The sequence below is a fragment of the Anopheles arabiensis genome, chromosome X (genome assembly GCF_016920715.1).
Source record: "Anopheles arabiensis isolate DONGOLA chromosome X, AaraD3, whole genome shotgun sequence".
NCBI lineage: Eukaryota > Metazoa > Arthropoda > Insecta > Diptera > Culicidae > Anopheles > Anopheles arabiensis.
Genome location: NC_053519.1, coordinates 15,629,876 through 15,652,472, shown reverse-complemented (window position 1 = coordinate 15,652,472; position 22,597 = coordinate 15,629,876). Strand labels below are relative to the sequence as shown.

General features: G+C 39.2%; 2 protein-coding genes across 2 annotated transcripts in view; one reads left to right on the top strand and one right to left on the bottom strand.

The window, feature by feature from the left end:
* Positions 1–21,535, bottom strand: part of LOC120905821 (neural Wiskott-Aldrich syndrome protein) — a 75,619-nt gene extending 54,084 nt beyond the window's left edge. Inside the window, exons 1-3 of the mRNA XM_040317014.1 lie at positions 21,331–21,535; positions 20,616–21,144; positions 16,263–16,401 (exon numbers count right to left, since the gene is read on the bottom strand). The gene's annotated coding sequence lies outside the window, so the exon portion shown is untranslated. The remainder of the gene's footprint in view (positions 1–16,262; positions 16,402–20,615; positions 21,145–21,330) is intronic.
* On the top strand, positions 1,226–13,979 carry LOC120905604. The gene is made up of 3 exons (XM_040316552.1): positions 1,226–1,631; positions 1,680–2,321; positions 13,954–13,979. The coding sequence occupies exons 1-3, from the start codon at positions 1,226–1,228 to the stop codon at positions 13,977–13,979; spliced, it is 1,074 nt and encodes a 357-aa protein (XP_040172486.1).
* Positions 21,536–22,597: the final 1,062 nt, after the last annotated feature.

The following is a 22,597-nucleotide window of genomic DNA, read 5'->3' as shown; positions in this document are numbered from 1 at the left end:
ATTATACCAAAAACTGGGGGTCGTCCTAGGTATTAATCAACGATGGAAAACATTTGAATCACTCCAACACGAAATTATGTATACGCCACTTCTTAGCGGATCCAAACCTCCGGTGGTTGCAGTTGTTCGATGCATTCATTTTCGTATTTTTATATGCATTTAAAAAAACTCTATAAAATTAAACTAGGTAAGTAAAATGTATTGTCGATAGCGACATTCTCCACGATTCAAGAAAAAAAGGAAATGGAATTCTTATTTTATCATACTTTCCATTCTTTGCAGTATGTTGGCTGTATGTTGTTTTCTCAAAATCTTCGACCACAGATAATGCTGAGCTGGTAATGTTTTAGAAATGTAAATTTAAGTACGTAAAACATAAAACTAATACTTTTTTCAATTGACTGATATTTTAGGTCCACAACGAGCAAAATGGCGCTGAATGTACTGTAGAGAATCTGAAGGCTGTCCAGAGCACTTCTGGACATGCCTTTTCTGTAGCCTTCAATGATATTTCACACCGAACGAAGTGGTCATCCTGGTACTGGTTATGGTGATGGTAGCACGGTGCACTTGTGCTCATGGCAAATCTCCGCAGCTCCATCGTAGGACCTACAGAAGCGAAAGTGTTTGCAAAGGATCCAATCAGCAACTCCCGGGATATGAAACCCCGAAACGTACTAAAAGCAGATTCTGGGGGAAAACATGGTTGATAAGATCAAACTTCCAGGACCGAAGGGCGTCATTAGAAGCAGAGCTTGTTGAATATAAATTATTTATTGTTAGATGAAAGAATGCAGCCAGCTGCTCGCGTGCTCTCTCTGCAGTAAGCCGCTCTTACTGCAGTTGACGAGCAGTGAGCGCCTGAGAGCGATCGGTCGGGGTGGATCGTTCGGCTGCTGCGCGAAGAGCAGAAAACACTTCGCATCGGGACAGCGCGGCGTACATAAGGTAGCAATAAAGCATCCGTTAAGTTTATAACTGTATTTATGTTCGTGTGTGTATTGTCCATTCTCGCATATATCACCTTACGGACGTAAAAGTGGCGACGAGGATAAAGTTTTATAATATACCGCTAGTTTGCGTGTTTACAACCCAATTTTAACGTGTGCATTTTATCTCGTGTGTCAATCGGGACCTTTTAACGTGTTCGTTTATTCGTATTGTGTGATCGCGTATCGTATGTGCATGTGTTAAAATATCTTCACCGCGTCGGAAACGTCGAAGGATGGAGACGGACGAAGTGAACTCTGGTGACCTTTTTGGAGATGCCGATCAACGACGATTGTCGCAAGGCCGTGTTCCCGTTCCTGTCCAAGCCGCGCATCCAAGCGGCCTGCTGAAAGGAGTTTTCCCAACCCAGGAGCAGTATAGTGGACGCCGGGAAGGAACTGCATTCGCGCCGCCGCCATCGCTGCCAGGTCCAGCGCCATCGTTTTTCACTCCAGCGCCATCGCAAGCGCCCGCGCCATCGCAGGCGCCCGCGCCATCGCAGGCGCAACGTCTGGAGCAGCATGATGACCCGATGCCGAAAACGTTAAATTTGCTTCAACAGCAAATGGCCCAGCAACAGAAGAAGAAGAAGAATGAGTTTTTGCAGCAACGCCTTATAAGTCACGGCGCTGCAACAACCAGTTTGAGTCATGAACAAATAATTGATTCCTTGTCTCTAAATATTTCAGAGTTCCGGTTAGATACGGACACGGGAATCACGTTCAAAAACTGGTACTCACGCTACGTAGATTTGTTCCAGAAAGATGCTGCTAGGATCGACGATGCTGCGAAAGTCCGGTTATTGCTGCGGAAACTGGGAGCTGCCGAGCATGACCGTTATTTGAGTTTCATCCTGCCAAGCCGCCCATCCGATTTTTCGCTCGAGCAAACGGTGGAAAAGCTGTCAACCCTCTACGACTACCAGGAATCGCTGCTGAGTAAGCGATTCAGATGCCTGCAGTTAGTGAAGAAGCGGAACGAAGACCATCTAAGTTATGCCTGTCGAATCAACAAGGCGGCCGTTGAATTCGAGCTCGGCAAGCTCAACGAGGAGGACTTCAAGTGCTTGCTATTCGTCTGTGGTATGAAGGACGAGACTGATGCAGACATACGAACGCGCTTGCTGGCAAAAATAGAGGACCATAGCATGACGTTGCAACAGCTAGCCGCCGAATGCAGTAGATTGGGAAATTTAAAAAAAGATAGTGCGATGATCGAGACACCGGGAAATGATCGAGTTTTGGCAGTGAACCTGAAAACGCCCTACCCTCAGAAAAAGTTTCCAAATGCCTCAAAAGCGAATCCCAGCAAACCATGTTGGCTCTGCGGAGGTACACACTGGGTGCGTGACTGCAGATATCAAGCGCACCAGTGTACGATCTGTTGCAGAACGGGACACAAAGAGGGTTTCTGCAAAACAGCAAATCGCCAGAAGTATAATAAGCCGAAATATAAAAAGCAAGGCAAAACGCAGACCAGAGTAGTTACGGTGAACGTGCATAGTGTTCAGAAACGCCGCAGATATGTCACTATTGCAATGAATGGCACGTCCGTCCGTCTGCAGCTTGATACGGCATCTGACATCACAGTCATTGACCGTGAAGCTTGGAAAAAGATTGGCAGTCCGACATTATCACCACCAGCAGTGGTTGCACGATCAGCTTCTGGCACTAATTTGGCACTAGACGGGGAATTTGTATGCAAAGCCAGTGTAGGCAATCAGACCAAAGAAGCTACAATTACTGTTTCCCCGACACGTTTAATGCTTTTAGGTGCTGACCTCATCGATCTTTTTGCTCTTTGATCTTTACCAATAGATAATTTCTGCTGCCTAGTACGAGGTACTAAATTCACGTCGCAAAGAACGTGGCAAGAACGTTTTCCTAAAGTATTCCAAGGAACCGGACTTTGTAAGAAAGGAAACGTCTCTTTTGCTATAAAAGAAAATAGTCGCCCTGTGTTTCGCCCTAAACGACCAGGGGCTTACGCCGTACAAGAAGCAGTAGACCGAGAGCTAGATCGACTTCAAGCCATAGGAGTAATAACTCCAGTGAAGTTTTCAAAATGGGCTGCACCGGTCGTTGTAGTAAAAAAAGCAAATGGTGCCATTCGCATATGTGGAGATTACTCCACTGGCCTCAACGATGCGCTACAGCCAAATGATTACCCGTTGCCTTTACCGGATGACATATTTTCCAAGTTGACCAATTCAATAATTTTCAGCAAGATAGACCTAACCGATGCTTTTCTGCAAGTGGAAGTCGAGCCGCAGTACCGCCCACTGCTTACAATAAATACGCATCGCGGGTTATATCATTATAACCGCCTTCCACCAGGAGTTAAGGTCGCTCCAGCTGCGTTCCAGATGATCATGGACAAAATGTTAGCCGGTCTAAATAACATTTCTGGATACCCAGATGACATTATAGTCGGGGGCACTTCAGAAAAAGAGCACGACGAGATTTTAGCCAAAGTATTCCAACGCATTAAAGACTTTGGATTCACGATTCGTGTTGATAAATGCGCATTTAAAATGCAGCAAATAACATATCTCGGACACGTAATTGATCGTCGTGGACTAAGGCCTGATCCCGCAAAAATCCAGGTTATCAAAAATCTTGCTGAACCAACAGTTGTCACCGGTGTTAGATCCTTTTTGGGTGCAATCAACTTCTACGGGAAGTTTATACCAGACATGAGAAAGTTGAGGCATCCTTTGGAAAATTTACTCAAGGCAAATACTCCATTTCATTGGTCGTCAGAATCTAAACGGGTTTTCAGAGAGTTTAAGACGATTTTATCGTCAGACCTACAATTGGCTCACTACGATCCGCAAGAAAAGATTGTGATCTCGGCGGACGCATCATCAATTGGCCTTGGGGCAACTATAAGCCATCTGTACCCCAATGGTCTCAGACGTGTAGTACAACACGCTTCTCGTGCCCTTACTGAGGCAGAACGTCGGTACAGCCAGATCGATCGAGAGGGACTAGCGATCATTTACGCAGTAAAAAAGTTCCACAAAATGATTTTTGGTAGGCATTTTACGCTTCAGACTGATCATCGACCTCTACTGCATATATTCGGATCGAAAAAGGGCATCCCAACATTTACTGCTAACCGTCTTCAGCGTTTCGCACTTACTTTGCTGGCCTACGATTTTAACATTGAGTACGTGCGCACCGATGATTTCGGAAATGCTGATTTGCTCTCACGACTCATTAACACGCACACCAAGCCAGACGAAGACTGTGTTATAGCAAGCGTGAACTTGGAAGAAGACATTAAATCGGTGGCAATAAGCGCGCTTGATTCACTACCGCTGAACTTTGCTGATCTCGCCAGAGAAACAAAACGAGACCCACTTCTGAAAAAGGTGTCAGTTTACATCAGCGAAGGCTGGCCCAGAAACGCAGCGTTTACCGATGAGCTTGCGTTTTAATGCCAGGAAAGATGCACTAACAACCGTAGAGAATTGCATTCTTTTCGGTGAGAGGGTGGTAATCCCTAAAAAGCTGCAGCAAAAATGTCTTCAGCAGGTGCATCAGGGCCATCCAGGAGTGCAGCGTATGAAAGCGTTAGCTAGGAGTTTCTTTTATTGGCCTACAATAGATGCTGACATCGAGGTATGGGTGAAGACATGTCACCCATGTCAAGCAGCTGCCAAATCACCCGCACATTCCGCTCCGGTACCATGGCCGAGGGCAGCAGGCCCATGGCAACGTTTACACGTCGATTTTGCGGGCCCACTAGACGGTGATTATTACTTAATTGTCGTAGATTCGTTTTCTAAATGGCCCGAAATAATCCGTACCAGTAACATTACAGCGAAAGCTACTATAGCCATGTTACGCTCGTTTTGGAATCCCGAAAACGTTGGTATCGGACAACGGTACGCAGTTCACCAGCAAGGAGTTCGGACTATTCTGCGACCGCAATGGCATCGAACACATCACAACAGTCCCCTACCATCCGCAATCTAACGGGCAAGCTGATTATAAGTTTATAACTGTATTTATGTTCGTGTGTGTATTGTCCATTCTCGCAAATATCACCTTACGGACGTAAAATTTATATTATTTTTTTACAGGGATTCGTATTGCTCGAAAGAGTGATGGCTAATAAAAGGAAAGAAAACAAAAGTCTGCGTGACACAGCAACGAGTAGTAGTGAAGTTGGTGAGAACGAAAGCAACGAAACGGTACCGACAAACCCTGCGACAGTGGCAGTTGTGGAAGATCTTATACAACGACCACGACCTGTTGGTGCACCAACAACGCCCTACAAGTATGTGTGCATAAACGCCAGTGCAGTTCATTCAATAGAGCGCGAGGAAACCGAATCTTGTTCAACACTGTCTGATTTTAGGACTCATATACCTCAGCTAGGGTGTTTATATTCAAACTCTTTAATGGTGATATCGATTCCCGCACGTACTTCTTGTCTCTATTAAATATGTTGTTCGCTCGTTCTCGTACTTTACGGTCCAATTTTGATATCCGTACATCACGCACCCGTATTGTATTGTAACGTACTAGGTCATCCTATGCCACGTATGTGCCTTGAGTTCAATGAAGTGTAAGAGTTGTTCTAATTCTGTGAATCTACAACTGTGTTTAAAGAGAGATAGATTGCGCGTTAGGTGTAATGTGTGTAATGTTATTTGTATAAGAACTATAAGTTGCTCGATAAAACTTGATGTTCTTCGGAGTTTATACTATATATAAGTATCTGGTGCCCGGACGCCGAGATATAAGAGCATAGATTAGAAGCGGTTCAACGAAAATTTTCCCGATACGCTTTTTTTATCAAAAATAAACATGAGAGACCGAAACAATTTGCTTAGTAATAGCCATCGCTTGTCGCTATTAGGATTGGAAACGCTAGCAAGGAAGGGAAAAAACGCACAAGCTATATTGATAGCAGGGTTACTATGTGGGGAAATAGATGTCGACATCATCGCTGGTTCAGTGGACAAGCACATACCACAAACCATACCGCTATTCGGTACAGATTGGGTATAGATTGGACTCTTCGTCTATCACGTGGACGGCTCTTCACGTGGAACTCTACGAACATTTTGGCTCTTTCGGCCGCAAACTTTGCCGACCGCTCTTCTACACCATCAGATGACATTTAATGCTCACAACAAATAAATGTAAGTAAAAGCTACCAACATGCTAGGATATCTTCTTCGGCATTTGATAGAGTTTATCGAACCTATCGGCTCGTTCACGGTGTTCGAACGGCAAGTCGAACGGCAGATGACGACGGAAAACTGAACATTTGTGACCATAAAGATTAGATTTCTAACATTTTGAGGCGTGTTGTGTAGTTAAAAAGCTTAAAAGAGTCGAGTTCAAGTTCCATTTGAAGCCCCGCTGGTCCATTCGACTGCCGTTCGAACACCGTTATCAGGCCGTATATTTATTAACACGTTATATGTATGTCAAGTTGGTTCCATGCCAAAGATTAATAGTGTTCTGTAGTGATCGTACTCGGACATTTGGAAAAATAAATTAGAGTCTGTGCAACTGCACCTGACATGGCTGGTTTTGCGCATCTTTTCTCGTGATGTTACTGGCAGACTTGACTATCATAATCACGTTTTTTGTTACAAGGGTTACCATCACTTCATAGGCACGAAGTAGCGCAATGTGTGTTCATAGGCAAGCTTCTGATGGGATAGATCAACGCCTCCGATTTGCTGGAGCTCGTTAACGGGTATTATGAGTACGTTGACACTCAGCTCTTCAATGTCACTTCATACCAATAGATAGATTCCTGAATCTAAAATATTAATAAATCCATTAAAATTCATATACAGCGCCTACCACAACTATATAGACAGTCGTTTTTCGCGATTTGCGGAAAATCCATAAGAGATACATAAAAACAGTGAATGTATGAGTTGTGCAGAATACTATTTCACATCTTCGTATATTTTTTTCATATTTTTTTAACAAATTTTTACAAGACTTATGACGAAAAACAAATTTATGGTCGTACCATAACTATAAAGACACTTCGAAAAACAGGTTTTATGTGCTAACTAACGCATTTAAAAATCGTTCAAAATATAAATAACATATTCTACATAGGTTATAAAGAAATACATTTTTGAAGGATTTTTAAAAAGTGTTTTTATAAATTATTTTAAGGTTTTATAAGTTTTGTAAGAGTTATATAAGAAATATAAAAAAATCACAAAAAAAATTTTTACCCTCTAATGTTTGTTTTGAAAATGCAAATCAAAGTATGTACAAAGTTTTTCAAAAACTATTTTGAAATTGCCATGTGAACCTTATTAATTTTGTGAACAACGGTTCAAAACTGATCCGATCAAACAAAAGCGACACAAAAAGCTCAACAACGATTTTTTAGCAGAATCTATATCTAGAATTGGAACAGCAGCAAATATTTAGATTCTGCTAAAAAATCGTTGTTGAGCTTTTTGTGTCGCTTTTGTTTGATCGGATCAGTTTTGAACCGTTGTTCACAAAATTAATAAGGTTCACATGGCAATTTGAAAATAGTTTTAGAAAAAAAATTTACATACTTTGATTTGCATTTTCAAAACAATCATTACAGGGGATAAAATTTTTTTTGTGATTTTTTTTTATATTTCTTATAAAACTCTTACAAAACTTATAAAATCTTAAAATAAGTTATAAAAATCCTTCAAAAATGTATTTCTTTAAAACCTATGTAGAATATGTTATTTATAATTTTGAACGATTTTTAAATGCGTTAGTTAGCACATAAAACCTGTTTTTCGAAGTGTCTTAAATTTGTTTTTCGTCATAAGTCTTGTAAAAATTTGTTAAAAAAATATGAAAAAAATATACGAAGAAGTGAAATAGTATTCTGCACAACTCATACATTCACTGTTTTTATGTATCTCTTATAGATTTTCCGCAAATCGCGAAAAACGACTGTCTATATAGTTGTGGTAGGCGCTGTATCTCCATGGATTTATGAATCTTTCGAGATGTATGATTTGCAAAATAGTTAATTTGCGCGATCTCACCAAACAACATCCCCAACATCTGAAATAACATCTTAAACCCGTCGGGGCTTTAAGCCGCGCATGGACCGTCTCCCCCGTAGAAAAACAAACTATTCGGCTGCGTGGACTTGCCAAGAAGTCCCGAAAGCCTGTATAGGCTGGCATGACTTTGTTGGCTGTTGCTTCAAAGAGAAGGTTAATAATAAGCTCAAGCTCTATGAATTTTTGGAGATGTACGAATCTCATGGGATTCTTGAATCCCTAGAGATATGAATCATTTAAATTCATGAATCTTTCAAAATTCACGAGTCTTGAAATTCATCATCATCTTTGATGATTCAAGAATATTTAGAGATTCATGATTATTTGCAACCGGGATTCAGATTCATTGAATAACATTTGAAAGATTCATTCAGATTCATCAATCTGAATCAGATTTACCCAACACTACACAAATTAATTTAAAACCATATTGTTTCAAATTAGAAATAAGGAAACCTCTCTTCCTTGGCTGCATTCACCGTAAGGTATTTTCGCCTCGCTCTACAAAACTAACGATTCACAACAATTTACTTATTGATCATTTAATTATTTAATCATCACAATCTTGATACAGTTCGGTTGTTTTTTTGTGGCGTGCTGACAAGCATGAGCAAGAACAGAAAAATTATTGCACTGCCAGAACAATATGAGACAGTTGATGAAAAACATTTCGCAAGCGGCTAAACATAAATACTATGAATAAATCGGAAAGTGACTCGGGAATGCTTTTGACCACAAATGACTACCGCGCTTTGAAATGGATGTTTTGACTAGTTTTTCTTTTTGTATTTAATAATTGGATGTTACATCCTCGGTTTTATATTTGAACGTTCGCCGCTCTTCGCACAGCTGTCATATATTTCTTATTGTCTTGATATTTGCAGGGTTGCCTATATATGTTACACGTCTTGTTGTAATATATGATGGGCCCCCCTTCACTAGAGAAGCGTCTTTATGCACACACCTAAAATAAAACAGAACAACGGCATGGATCGTCTTTGCAATGGGATCATAATTTTAACCGCAATAGCGATCAGCCGACGTTATCACAACCATTGCACACAGTATCATACATATTTCTATCTCTGTCTGGTCGCACAACGTACATTGTAGGGGTTTGGGCGGTTTTAGAAGGGCATGCTAGTGTGGGAGCTTTCGTGCTCCACACAACTGGACGCTCAGTCCTTTGCTACAGGCCAGGGGCAGAAAAAACGGCCCCCGTCCGGCCTTAAGGTAGGCGGCGCGATTACCATTCAACCACCACCAGTATCGTGCCCCGTAAATGTTCGCACCTTCTTTTAATGCAACCGTTTCCCTGGTACGTGCCGCCTTTTGCTCGTTATTTCATGTACGTTTGCATCCGCAGCCTTCACAGCCGTAACGCGTTTGTGTATCCTGGTCGTTTATGTCAACTATTAACGTTGTCTTACATACAACACCAAAACAGAGACGCACCATGCAGTGGCCCTGTCATAGATTACGTGTGAGCCCCCAAAGTAGCGTTGCATTGCGTTTGCTACGAAATCATCTCTACAACAATTGTAACATAGCCACAAACAACCTTGAAAGAAGCTGTATTTTTGCACAGCTTTGTTCTTATTTAGATCTTTTTTTATTCTTTTTTACGACAAAGGATGTATCTTGATATGTTTGTATTATGGAACTCTAGATCTAGTAGAATGGAGGATGGATCTAGAATTCAGATGTTCTCGTTTTCATAATAGTTTCACACAGCTCGGGTGCTGCTAAACATTAATTCAAAGAATAACTTTTAAAAAACTAGTCGAAAACTCAATTTACACACAGCTTTGCCACCAGTTTCTTATAGGAAGATTGTTCTTAGGATGCTCATGCTTATGTTTGTCCGCAGTGAAATGTAATCAACAAGATATATATTTTTTTTGTTCTGTTTTTGGAGGAGTCACTCTAAGGCAGTATTGAAAGACTAAAGTGATATTAAGCTAAATAAATTATTAATTAAAATAACTAACTGCCATAAATCGAACAGTTATCGAGCAAGGAGAAAGAAATCGGTGATGCAGTTTGGGAAGTGGTGCTCGAAATAATAACGATTGCATGGACCGGGCCCTCAGGAGAGCGCGCGCCTCTTCCTGATGAAATACGAAATGGAACCGCCCTAAAATTGTCATCCTCTAGCGGGGTTTATGCATGTTCTGAGTGAACACAAACTCTGTACAATTTGGGGTTTCTGGATGATAAATGTATCCATGTACAACGATTGCTATGATGGGTTTTTTCCAGCATTCGAAATGACATCAGAATGGAACCAGTATATTTGATTAGATAGATAAGATGAAAATATTGGAAATATTGAAGATTATTTATAAATGTAAAGAAAGCCAGTAACATAACGTGAAATACTCGCAACTATCCACCTTATTATGAACATTATTGGGCGACCTTAACCAGAAACCATAAACTTTTTAAACAAGTTCCACGTAGAAGATTTGTTTTCGGAAGTTTCAATGCGTTCAAAACAAACACAGTTTTTAAACAATTTGGCAGTTAGTATTCCAAGACCAGTAGAAAAATTGCTTCAAACATGAGAAGATATTCGGCATATTGATGGTTTACCAACAAAAGTAATAGTTAACGAAACCTTCGTGTTACCCATCACTGAGACCTTGAAGCTAATTTTCAGAAATCCCCAAAACAAAGAATTAATGACAGATAATTTGCCGCCATACCCAACCCTCAAAGAATACTCTAGTTTCCGATTAGGAGAAACATACCAAAACAGTAAATATTAAAAAAAAAATCCCCGACGCCATACGAATAAACCTTTATCAAGACGACGTGGAACTCGGAAATGCAATGAGCTCTAGAGCAGGTATTAACAAAGTATCGGTGTTCGATTTTAAATTCTAAAAAAAAAATTCTCCAAGCAGGTGGAACAGTTCTCCGAAAACAATATTTCCACTGATCTATTGCACTTCTATAGACTCCAAAAAGCATGGCTTTAACAAGATCTTGGAACCTCTAATTCATGAGCTCCGAAAACTGGAACACGGAGTAGACGTTTTCTACGGCACAGAAAAATATACCATACGAGCAGTGGTAACGATGTTCTGCGGTGATACACTGGCTGTACATGAGGTTTTCGGACTACTGGGACCCATGGCAAAGTTCTTTTGCAGACTTTGCACTATACCAAGACCAGCATTTCACCAGAATGCGTTCCAAAATTTTCCCATGCGTACGAAAGAGTGGTATGAACTCAACTTGGAGAAAGTTAATTCAGGAGATATGAAGCCTTCAGATTGTGGATTGAAACGTGGTAATTGCATAAATGAGCTACAATACTATCACATTACACACAATTTTGCTTTGGATACTATGCATGACACAGCGGAAAGATTGGTGCCAATAACTATACAGCTAGTACTAGGTCACTATCACAAAATTAAGTCGTTGGGTTTCAGTGCATCATTCATCAATGATCGCATACATTTATTTGCCTATGGATACAACGACCAAAAGAATAGACCATCGGCGAACTTTACTGATGAAATGCTATCTAAACCCAGTAGTTACAAACTCAAACAGACTGCATCACAAAACCTGCTACTACTACGTTCTTTTCCTTTTTTGTTTCCTGACAAAGTTCCCGCTAATTGCGAGTATATGCGTATGATCGATCATTAGTTGAATATAACTCGTATTTTGATGTCTACAATAATATCTGACCATATGTTAGTATCATTAGAAGAACTTATTCGGCTGTATGAGGGAGTCATTTTACAAAAAAATTCAACGAAGACTTAACAAAAATCCCCACCTTGACCATTACATCCAGTGTTTTAAAAAGAGCGGAAATATGAAACAGTATAATTGTTTAGTGTTCGAGCAAAAGAACAAACCAAACAAAAATCAATCATCAACTTGCAGAAATTTTAAAAATATTAGCTTAGCACAACGCGATGCTTTACAATGGCCATAGATATTCTAGATAATCCATTTACTGATAATATTACATTATACGGAGGAAACTTAGTTAAGCGAGAACATTGTAACAGTGTTTGCTTCATAGATTTGTGTGTTCCACATGTTTTTGTACCCAACAAAACAACAGTAAATGGGATCGACTTCAGGAAAAACTTGCTAGTGTGCATAAAAAACCACGAAAATGAATATTATCCGTCGTATGATATTATTGTCAAGATAGTGGTTTTGAACAGTGCTATGTTTTTGCTGATTAAATTATGCAAAACTAACGGATATAATGATTGTCTAGAAGCGTACGAAGTTGCAGTAGGACCAACTGAAAAATATGTTTCGTTTGAAGCAATCCATTCGCATACTACCTTTGCCTTCTGGTCACCATTTGGAAGTGATAAAAAAATATGTCTCCCGAAGGAACTATTGCCAGGATTATTGACAAGCGTAATATTATATTATATACATAATAGGTTAGATTGGAAAATAGGAAAGATAGGTTGAAGCTGATTAAACATTTCTTACAGTAAAAGAAGAAATAACGGACTTGGACACCTTCTTATCTCTGGACAACAATGATTTCACTAGAATACAGTTAACGACAAAAACGATAAAAATAATTCAAAAATATCAAAAACAGTATGGAGTTACAATTGACATTACAACGACTCCCAATGAATTTATGGAAGAAACGCAGAGGAATGAAGTACCAACCAGAAGCTTGAGTTCAACTTTTAAAATGCACAATTTTGACAAGGTGAGTATTATTGCTACAGCGTGTTGTACATACAAAGAAGTAACTTGTTTTTTTTTTTAAAGGAAATTGACGTTAGCCTACTCGTTCTGCAAAATGATGAAGGTAAACAAATCCATGAAACATTGACAGAAGGAATTAAACCCGACGAGGTCACCAACAAAAAAATAAATCGAATAATTTGCGATTGCCTAGCGGACAGTTACGGCGTGTTAGTATTGTAAAAAATAAGGAAAAATGTGAGTTGATCTACTACTTTGATATATTTCAGGCGTCCACAAACGGAAAAAAAAGAAATGCTTGCAAAATCATGAATTAAAACTTATCCCATTCTGGCCTCGAACGTTTCAGATGTACCCTATGTAAGAAAATTATTTTTTATTATTTTGTACCACCATGACACATGGTGATGCTGTCGTTATCTGTGTATATGTTTTAGACCGTAACAGTTTTGTTTTGAATTTCGTGCTGTCTGTTCTGAATGCTGCTAGGATATATATCGCAATCACTTTGATTGAATTATGTACAATAGAACTGTGTAAATCCAAACCTATCAGCTTGTGATTATAACATACTAACAGCTTAATCACAGCATGTCACAGGAGATTCGAACGCAATTCGAATCAGGTGTCAATTCGCTGGAAAATATTTGGGCAAACAGAACACTATGGAAAACATAAAATATTTATGGAAACAAACACTGGCTTACCGGCACGAAAAGCCAGAGGGATTTTTTCCCAATTTATGACCGACTGTTCTGCGGCTTCAGCCTTCGGAGGAGAATTGGTATGTCGATTATCTTCTATCTCGATGGAAGTAGGGAAACATTTGTAGCCCAATTCTTCATTTTTCAGATATCTTTAGAATTCGAATTGATGAATCCTACTGCTGCTAAATTCAAAGACATGTGGAATGTAAACCAACAGAAACTATTGGAAAACTATCGAATAGATTACAGGTACATTAGAAATGACCTGATTAAGTCACTGTGTCTGGTACGAGAAAAAATACTATAAGAGGAGCCAAGCGAGCCCGCGAAGAAGACTACAAAGAGAATGATGCGCGTACATTAAATCCACTTCACGGAATAATCGATTGGATTGATGTAAGTTACGAGGATTCAACAAGAGTTTCTATTACAGCTAGCAATTGCAAACGTTGCAATTGTAATAATCACATTAACCTCATATTTTTCCCGCAGACTTCGTGCTTGGAGACGATGTTTAATCTTCTATTTTTATGTTTTTTGCTTATTTTTTTTAGTTCGAGACTTCATTTCCGACGCCTGATGTCCCGCGGAATATAATTGTTGCCAAAATGTGTGAACTCGGCGAATGCTACGTGGTGTGGAAAAAACAGTACGATTCATGTAGGAAACAATTTGATTCGTGCATTCATCGTTCTTTGTCAAGCCTTTACAGTTTTCAATGTAAAATGCTATGCGGCTGACAAACTTTTCTTTTCATTTTTTCATGCTTCATGATTCAAACTTGGAGCACTCAGTACAACTAGTAATACGTTTTTAAACCAGCTGTTTTAAAATCAAGTTTATAAAAGAATTTATTTAAATTCTCCTTATTTAAAAAGCGCACCTGCTTTTGAATAGCCAGGTGAAAAGCAAAATTTTAGTGATTAGAATATTAATATGAATTCATCGGATATAATCAATATAAGATTTTACTATGTAAATACAAGATAATGAAATATTAGAACTTTCATCGGAAATAATTAACCCACTTCAAAAACGTATAATAGCGTTTTTTTTTTCGAATTGAACATCCAATACAATTGTTTAAAAAAAAATTTTGCGAATAAAAAAGGACTGGCATTCCAAAATGATTGTTTTTATTTCTTGCCGAAATCTCAGTTAACCACAACCGAAAATCTCGGTTAAGCGTAAACGTCAAAACAAACCGAAATTTCGGCAACCGAAATTTCGGCAACCGAAATTTTGGCAACCGAAATTTAACCGAAATATTTGCCGAGATGTCAGTTGTGCGGATCTCGGCAAAAATTAACCGAGATTCGGCAAAAATTTTTAAGAGTGTACCTCAAAGAAAATTAGATAGAAGACCAAAACACATACACAAGAAAACGAATTTCCAATACTTAGCAATCCAATACTGAAAATATTTTAGCAAGTATGAAAGTATGATAAAATGTTAGAAAATTATTAAAATAAAATTTGAATGAATTAGAAAGAAAATTAAAATAATAAATGTCGAAATAGCGACCTAAGCGTTTGAACTTGCGATTTAATATTGTAATAAATTGGCATAGTTAGATTGAAGTTTAGATAAGTTAGTAGAACAAATTGTTTTTTTTTCTCTCTCACTTGGATAGTTTACGAAAGACAAATCGAAATAAATAAATCCAATAAGAATATAATATAATCGGCCAGGATCGTGGACCACTTTCGGCGATCACTTCCGAGTGAGCGTACAGCACAAGAATCGGCGTTGCAAAATCTCGCGGAATTTGTCCCATACAAACAGGAACGAACGGGTTTCTCATTGAAATGAGGATGACATCACCAAAAATTAGACTTAAAGCGGCTGTGAAATGATTTAAAATTCATGGGAATTGAATGTCGCTGCGAATGAATTTAGGCCAACGTAATATATGCTCTGGCCAAATATAATAGTATAATATTACCCAATATACTGTAATATAATATAATCTAATATAACATAATGCAATATAATGTAACGTAATATAGTTTAATATAACATAATACACTATAAAATTATGTCAATCACGGTTGCTACTGATTTTGTTAGAACTGAGAAGTTCTTACTACCACGAAAAGGTTTCTTTTACAACGATCAACACGCACTTACCAGCAGACTCCGTCGAAGACAGACGTTTAATCACGAGTGTCCAACAGCGAAGAGAATACTAACACAGCTAACGCCACTCAAAGTGAACCCTATAACCAACACATTAATAACCGCCCGGCCTTACACCATGGGCTGTGGCAAGGTAAAGTCGAAACAACGGAGTGTGAAGATCCCGTTATCTACCTTCCATTGCCTCGAACAACTCAGTTCAGAGCAGGTCAAATTTGTGTCGCCTAATGCGTACGCAATACTAGATAACAACAAGGATGAGCATCCGATGGACACTAACACTACGAAACCTATTTCAACTAGTAGTAAAGAACGTATACCACCAATAAAAATCGCGTGCAAATCAAGAGGTGAAGTGCACCGTAAAATCATCGCAGCAGGTGTAGTAAGGTACGACACCAAAATAGCGAATGAAGGCATCATCGGGTACACCAACACAGCTGAGGATTTTCGAGCCGTGGTCAAATACCTTTCAAACACCAACGTGAACTTCCACACTTTTCAGCTGATCGAAGATCGTACCACCAAAGTAGTGTTGAGCGGGCTTTACGATATGCCTACAGATGATCTCATCAAAGTACTTGATGAAGAGGATATCAAACCAGTTGCGATGAACAAGCTGGCAATCCGCAACAAAAAATACGATGAACATGCAACTTACCTTCTACACTTCGCTAAGGGAAACGTTGGCCTCTCCAAACTGCGCTGTAGTAGTGCACTAGATCAGGGGCCTCCAAACTTTTCAGCCCGCGGGCCGCATTGCTTCAAAAATCACTATGTTGAGGGCCATTTGATGTTACCTATAATTGAAGAGTGAACGTTTAAATCTCATTTTATAACAAAATACTAACGATACTTGAACAGATTCGTATTACTAAAGCTTAATTTTTGTCTAAGATATGTATAAAAAATACAATTTCTTTTGAAAAAGTCAAAATAACCTAATATTTATTCTAAATCTGGCAAAGTCATCGGGGCCGCATTTTAAGCTCTTGAGGGCCGCATGCGGCCCGCGGGCCGTAGTTTGGAGACCCCTGCACTAGATCATTGTAGAGTAAGGTGGAACTTCTACTCTAAAAGGCCGGGCTACATTGATCGTACTCGCAAGCGTAATTTTGATTTTCACTAGCGCACCTGGCGGCGGCTGACCGAAGCATTTTGCCAAACAATTTGGAGCCCGTCCAGAAAATATGTTATTTATCTATGTTTTTTACCTTAGCTGGACTGGAAAAGCTTTGTAATTGATAGATGAATATGTTGTGCAAGTATTTCAGCCGTTTTCGCATCAAAAAACGGTGAAAAAACAACTTAAATTTGAGATCCGGCAAGACCATTCCCTCGATGACCAAAAAAAGCTTCCACCAGCCGCCGCCAGATGCGCTAGTGAAAATCAAAATTATGCGTGCGAGTACGATCAATGTAGCCCGGCCTTTAGACTAGATCGACTGTCAGGTACCAAAAGGGGATTTTAATTCTAATCAAGCACATGAAGCGTTCCGCTCACGCTATAAAGCGCAACGCTAGGATAAGACAAAGCGGCGCGTTAGTGATCGCGCGGAGGACAACGTAAGGATCGACGAAAGATTGTCAAACTAAAGTCACTAAAGACTTCTACAAACTTTTCATCAGATCATTTACCAGTTTCTTTTAGTGTAGTAAAAGAAAAAGCCAATGTCAAACCTGATAGAGTCGTGTATTATAGCAAAGCCAATTGGAACGAATTCAAGCAATGGATTAATAATAGGATAAACCCAACTGAATTATACCTCAATGATATTCATAATCATCAACAAATCGACAATATGATTGAAAAACTAACATCTGTAACAGTAACAGCGCACGACATGGCAGTTCCGGTAATTAACCCAGGAAAATACAACTTAATTATCCCTCCGAACATTATTTCTCTAATAAAACTTAGAAACACATATAGAAAGAGATGGCAAAGACATAGGCTTAGCAATATATTGAAAAACTCTTACTATTTCCTTAAAAATCTAATCGATTTAAAGTTATCTGAATTACGTAACCATTCGTGGTCCAAAAAATCTGGAATCTATGAACAAAAGAAAACACAATGACAAACTTTGGACTTTTGTCAGAATAATTAAAAATAAGCAAAACTCTATCCCTATTTTGAAAAAAGATGATCAAAAATATTCAAAAACTGGTAGAAAAAAGATTAGCTGCCCACTCTTATAGCAACAATATAATTCCCAAAAACCAGTTTGGTTTCCGTCCCTCTTTTTCCACCACACATCAAGTCCATAGAATGACCAACAACTTCATACACAATAGACTAAACAAAAAATCAACCGGAGTGGTACTGCTTGATTCTGAGAAAGCATTTGATTCTACAGTGGAGCGCCGTTTATACGGGTACCTTTTATCTGGCCGTTTATCCGTGCTGTTGAGAAATGACAGTTCAATACAAAGGTGACATTGCGTTATGAGGAGGATATTTAAAAAAGCGGTTATAAGAGCACATTATCATAACAAAAAACACTATAATTCATGGCAAATTACAAATATTATCATGGAAGAAACATGAAGTTAATAAAAACTGGGTTATTTTTATAAAAAAATAGGATTTTTTAAAGAACTAATCAGAAATTGGTGATTAAATATATCATTTGACTCATTATCCGTGTTATTCGCTTATCCGGTCGAGGTCAAGTCCCAAGAAGCCCGGATAAACGGCGCTCCACTGTATATGGCATGAAGGGCTATGTTGGCACGATATCATCCTCGTGCATATTAGATGCACCAAACAATATCAAAACGAGCTGTCAGCTGACAGCTTGAATAGCTATAGCAAATAACACCAGATGGCGCTAGGAAAGGAGAAAAGGATGAAAAGTTAACCCTTAAGGTGAGACAACAAGCTGATCCAAAAATAGGGCCAATGAGAAACAAGTTCGGCAGCGGTCACAAAACAGAGTCAAGCGGGGTCAAGACGGATCAGCTGACGAACTATAGGCGCCATCGAGGAAGTTAGTAACAAAAGTCAAGCGAGAGAAAACAGACCAATTTTTAAACTGTGCGGCGAAAATTGATAATACGCGAGCGCCAGTTCTAAGAAGGTCTAAAACACTACTCAAATAAATAGATTGCTACAACCGTGGCAACAGGCTAGTTTACAAACTCATAAGATTTATCTTTCCAAGATATCTAATCAATATAATACAATCATTTATCTCTAACCGGCAGAACAATATTCACGTAGCAAATTCCACATCGAACCCATACACACCGTTGGCAGGTGTACCCCAAGGTAGCACACACTGTCACCATTATTACAGGGTTTACCAAGTCACTTTGCGATGTGAGCTGCACAATTCATCTCACTTGAGACGTATTTCTATTCTGACGTGCTACTTCATTAGGCCCGAAATAATTTTCTATTCCGCCGCATTCATTTTCATCCATTATATGAAGTCTTTTCACAGGGGATGTTAGCTGGAGCCGTCCGCGATGTTTACATTTTTTTCAAAAATAAATTTTTGGGCTTTTTGTGCTGATTTGTGATACAAGTATGTTATTTAACAAAGAATAGAAGTTTATCTTTGCTCCGCTGTAGCATTCTAGCCGAAAAATGGGTTATTCATTGAGTTATTAGCAGATATGACTGAGCAGGTTCAACTGCTAATATCACAACCAATAATCCATTTTTCGGCTAGAATGCTACAGCGGAGCAAAGATAAACTTCTATTCTTTGTTAAATAACATACTTGTATCACAAATCAGCACAAAAAGCCCAAAAATTTTTTTTTTTTTTAAATGTAAACATCGCGGACGGCTCCAGCTAACATCCCCTGTGAAAAGACTTCATATAATGGATGAAAATGAATGCGGCGGAATGAAGCCAAATGAAGTAGCACGTCAGAATAGAAATACGTCTCAAGTGAGATGAATTGTGCAGCTCACATCGCAAAGTGACTTGGTAAACCCTGTATTTTGCATATACATATCAGATATTCCAATAATGCACTACTGCGAGCAATACTTATATACAGATGATTTTGCATTGTCATCTACCGCTAAAAATCCAAAAACCATAATTAAAAATCTTGACATTGGCCTAAAGAAGTATGCGCGATACTGCAAAAAATGGAAGTTAAAGTTAAACGAAACGAAAACCGAAGCTATATTCTTCACGCGAAACACTAGCCAGCGCAAGCTACCAAATTCTAGACTCATGATCAACAGTAATCCGATTGGATGGAAGGATTCTATAAAATATTTGGGAGTATATCTAGACAAACGACTGACATTTAAAACTCACATAAACAAGCTGAGTGTTAATTGCGAAAACATTTTTAAAACTCTGTATTTTTTCCTCAATAGGAAATCTAAACTTAATTTCAAAAAAAAGTTATTATTGTACAAAGCATTAATACTCCCAAACATAACTTACGCTTCACCAGTATGGTCCAATTGTGCGGATTGTCATAAGTTGACACTTAAAAAAAGACAAAACAAATTTCTTAAAGCAATACTTAAAGTCCCCCCTAGGTACAGAACAGCTCAATTGCACATAGATTGTAATATATTTACAATATCCTGTAAATTATTATGGTTAAAATCTACATATAACGTAAAATGCTCATTTAGCACACATCCAGTTCTGAGAGAATTATGCACTTAACCAGTTAGATTGAAGTAATAAATCTAATTTAGGTTGTAAATATTACTAGGTAGCTTAGTATGTAAGATTTATTATTAAGATTAGAATAGTGTTAGGTTAATTTCTTCTTTCACATTAGGGTTTTTTTTTTTTCAAAGCACTTTTCCCCTATAATTTCTTGTTTATGACTGTATAAGCTATGCAATGCAGTGTAAAATCAGCCTAGAGCTACCTAAAGCAATCAAAACAATGAGGAGAGAAGCTTATTTCGGGCCCATTATAGTATAATATAACGCCGCAAATGTATGAACAACTTATAAATATGGAAATAAATTAACTAACTAACAACGATCAACACGAGATTCGTACACGTTTTCGGTTTCTTACCTTACCATCTTTTTAACTTGGCCGCAAAAGTAGCACAATGTAGCAGGAAGGTCCGTACGACGAAATATTAAAAATTTACCTCCTTAACAACCACGGACGTGATTATACAGTTCTCGACACATGATTGCAACTTAATCCCAACTTAACACTTGCACCACGAAAAGCAACGGTAAATTCACAGAAGTGACGCGCACGAATACGAACCGCAACGACTGTACGTGCGTTCTGTCGAACAAAAGAAACTAACCTCAATGTTTGATTTCTCGCTAGCACTGCTCTCCCGGCAGTGTTCAGAATTTTGAGAATTTGATTGTTGAGAATTGATTGATGATATTAAAATTGATTTTAATTGAAGATATAATAGCTGGAGCTTCTCGAGCTGGAGCCCACAAGCGACTGGCAGGGATCACTCTGTATAATTCTTTTACCTTTGCAACGCTGCGGATCAGGCGATCAGGCCAAGGAAACGTTGAAAGTTAACCTCATCTTAAAGAATATAACAGGAGCTTGGGTTAACCTCAATTCCACTCTGTAACATAAAAACTTCTGACGATAAATACGTAAATTATAATGCGCTTGATCAATTAATGAGCTTATGGCGGACAACTCTTTAACAAGGGTAAGCGAAATAGGAACAGCTTGATGTTTTTTGCATAAATTCTTAAAAGACACAATTTTCGCCATTCCATTCACAGTCTTTCTCGAAATGTCTTACCTTTACTGTCCAACAGATGATTATTCTGCCAGCACCCTTACTTCATCCGTCGCAGCACAACTACAAATCACTAACCAAAGTAATGGAGTAGGCTTAACACATAATTAAACAATATTTCACTAAAAAATTGTAAGCGAGAGCCTTGCGCCTGATGTGCACACGTCCGCCATGATTGCAAAAAGAACAAGCCGGTTACGCATTTCACACAGCCCCACTTCACACTCACTGAACAACCCTACAGACAAAGAGAGCAAAATTTACAGGCGAGGGGCATGTAGAAACAGGGGGAAGGGGTTCGGTCGAAGTTGTATTGTCCGCCATAGTCGAGCCGCAGTGATTTTTTTCCGAATTGAGAGTGAGTGCGGGCAGCGCTCTCTCGCATGCCTTCAAATTACACGGGGCGCTCTCGCGATACAAAACAGCTGATCAGCTGATACCCCCTCCCTCCCGTTTCTTTCCTCTCGCGCTGCGCTGGATGCGCGGATCAGCTGTTCTTACTCTCTCCCGTTTCTTTCGGTTTGCGCTGCGCTGTTGCCGCACTTGCGCGCTGCGCTGAACACCCCCTCCCGCGCGTTCTTTTCGGTTTGCGCTGCGCTGTTGCAGCACTTTGCGCGTAGCGCTGGACACCCCCTCCCCATCGTTTCTTTCGTTGCGCGTTGTGCGCTGTGCGCTTTCGTTCACTTTGATTTGCAGCGTAATAAAATCGCATGCATCGAAATAAAACTTAAACACATCAAACTCGTTTGATATTGTAACACTTTATTGAAACTTAAGGCACAGTTCCACACATCGCTAACCACAATCTTGCCACAAAACCACACACATTTTTTTATTATAAATAATTAAAAAATCGTCACTTCAAGCCAACTTACTGCCTGTATGTTGTTCATGTTGAATACTGTAAAAAAAGCATTGAAATAAAGCAGCATAATTTACATATTCATGTTGTATTATGAAAGATTAACGCTGCTTTATTTCAATGCGCACAACACTTCAACATTTGAAAATACGACCGAGGCCGTAATAATGTGAATTGAAATAAATAACACTTCAACACTTTACTTCAAATTACATCGAGCGCCCGGGACTTAGACTAAAACGCGCGCGGCCTCACACTGCGAAGGCTTGAACTGTACTGACGATTTTGTGTGGTAGCAAGAAAGGGAACGCACGAGGAACACTCGCTGCACTAGTGCGAGCGAGACACCGACACCAGCAAGCCACTGCGAGAAAACCAAACTGAGCGCGCTGGCTGAAAGTGAACGCA

Coding starts and splice junctions, on each gene's coding strand:
- LOC120905604 (XM_040316552.1), top strand. CDS start 1,226: ATGGAGACGGACGAAGTGAACTCTGGTGACCTTTTTGGAGATGCCGAT. Junction 1,632..1,679: donor TCACGGCGCTGCAACAACCA/GTTTGAGTCATG, acceptor TAAATATTTCAG/AGTTCCGGTTAGATACGGAC. Junction 2,322..13,953: donor ACCATGTTGGCTCTGCGGAG/GTACACACTGGG, acceptor TTTTTCCCGCAG/ACTTCGTGCTTGGAGACGAT.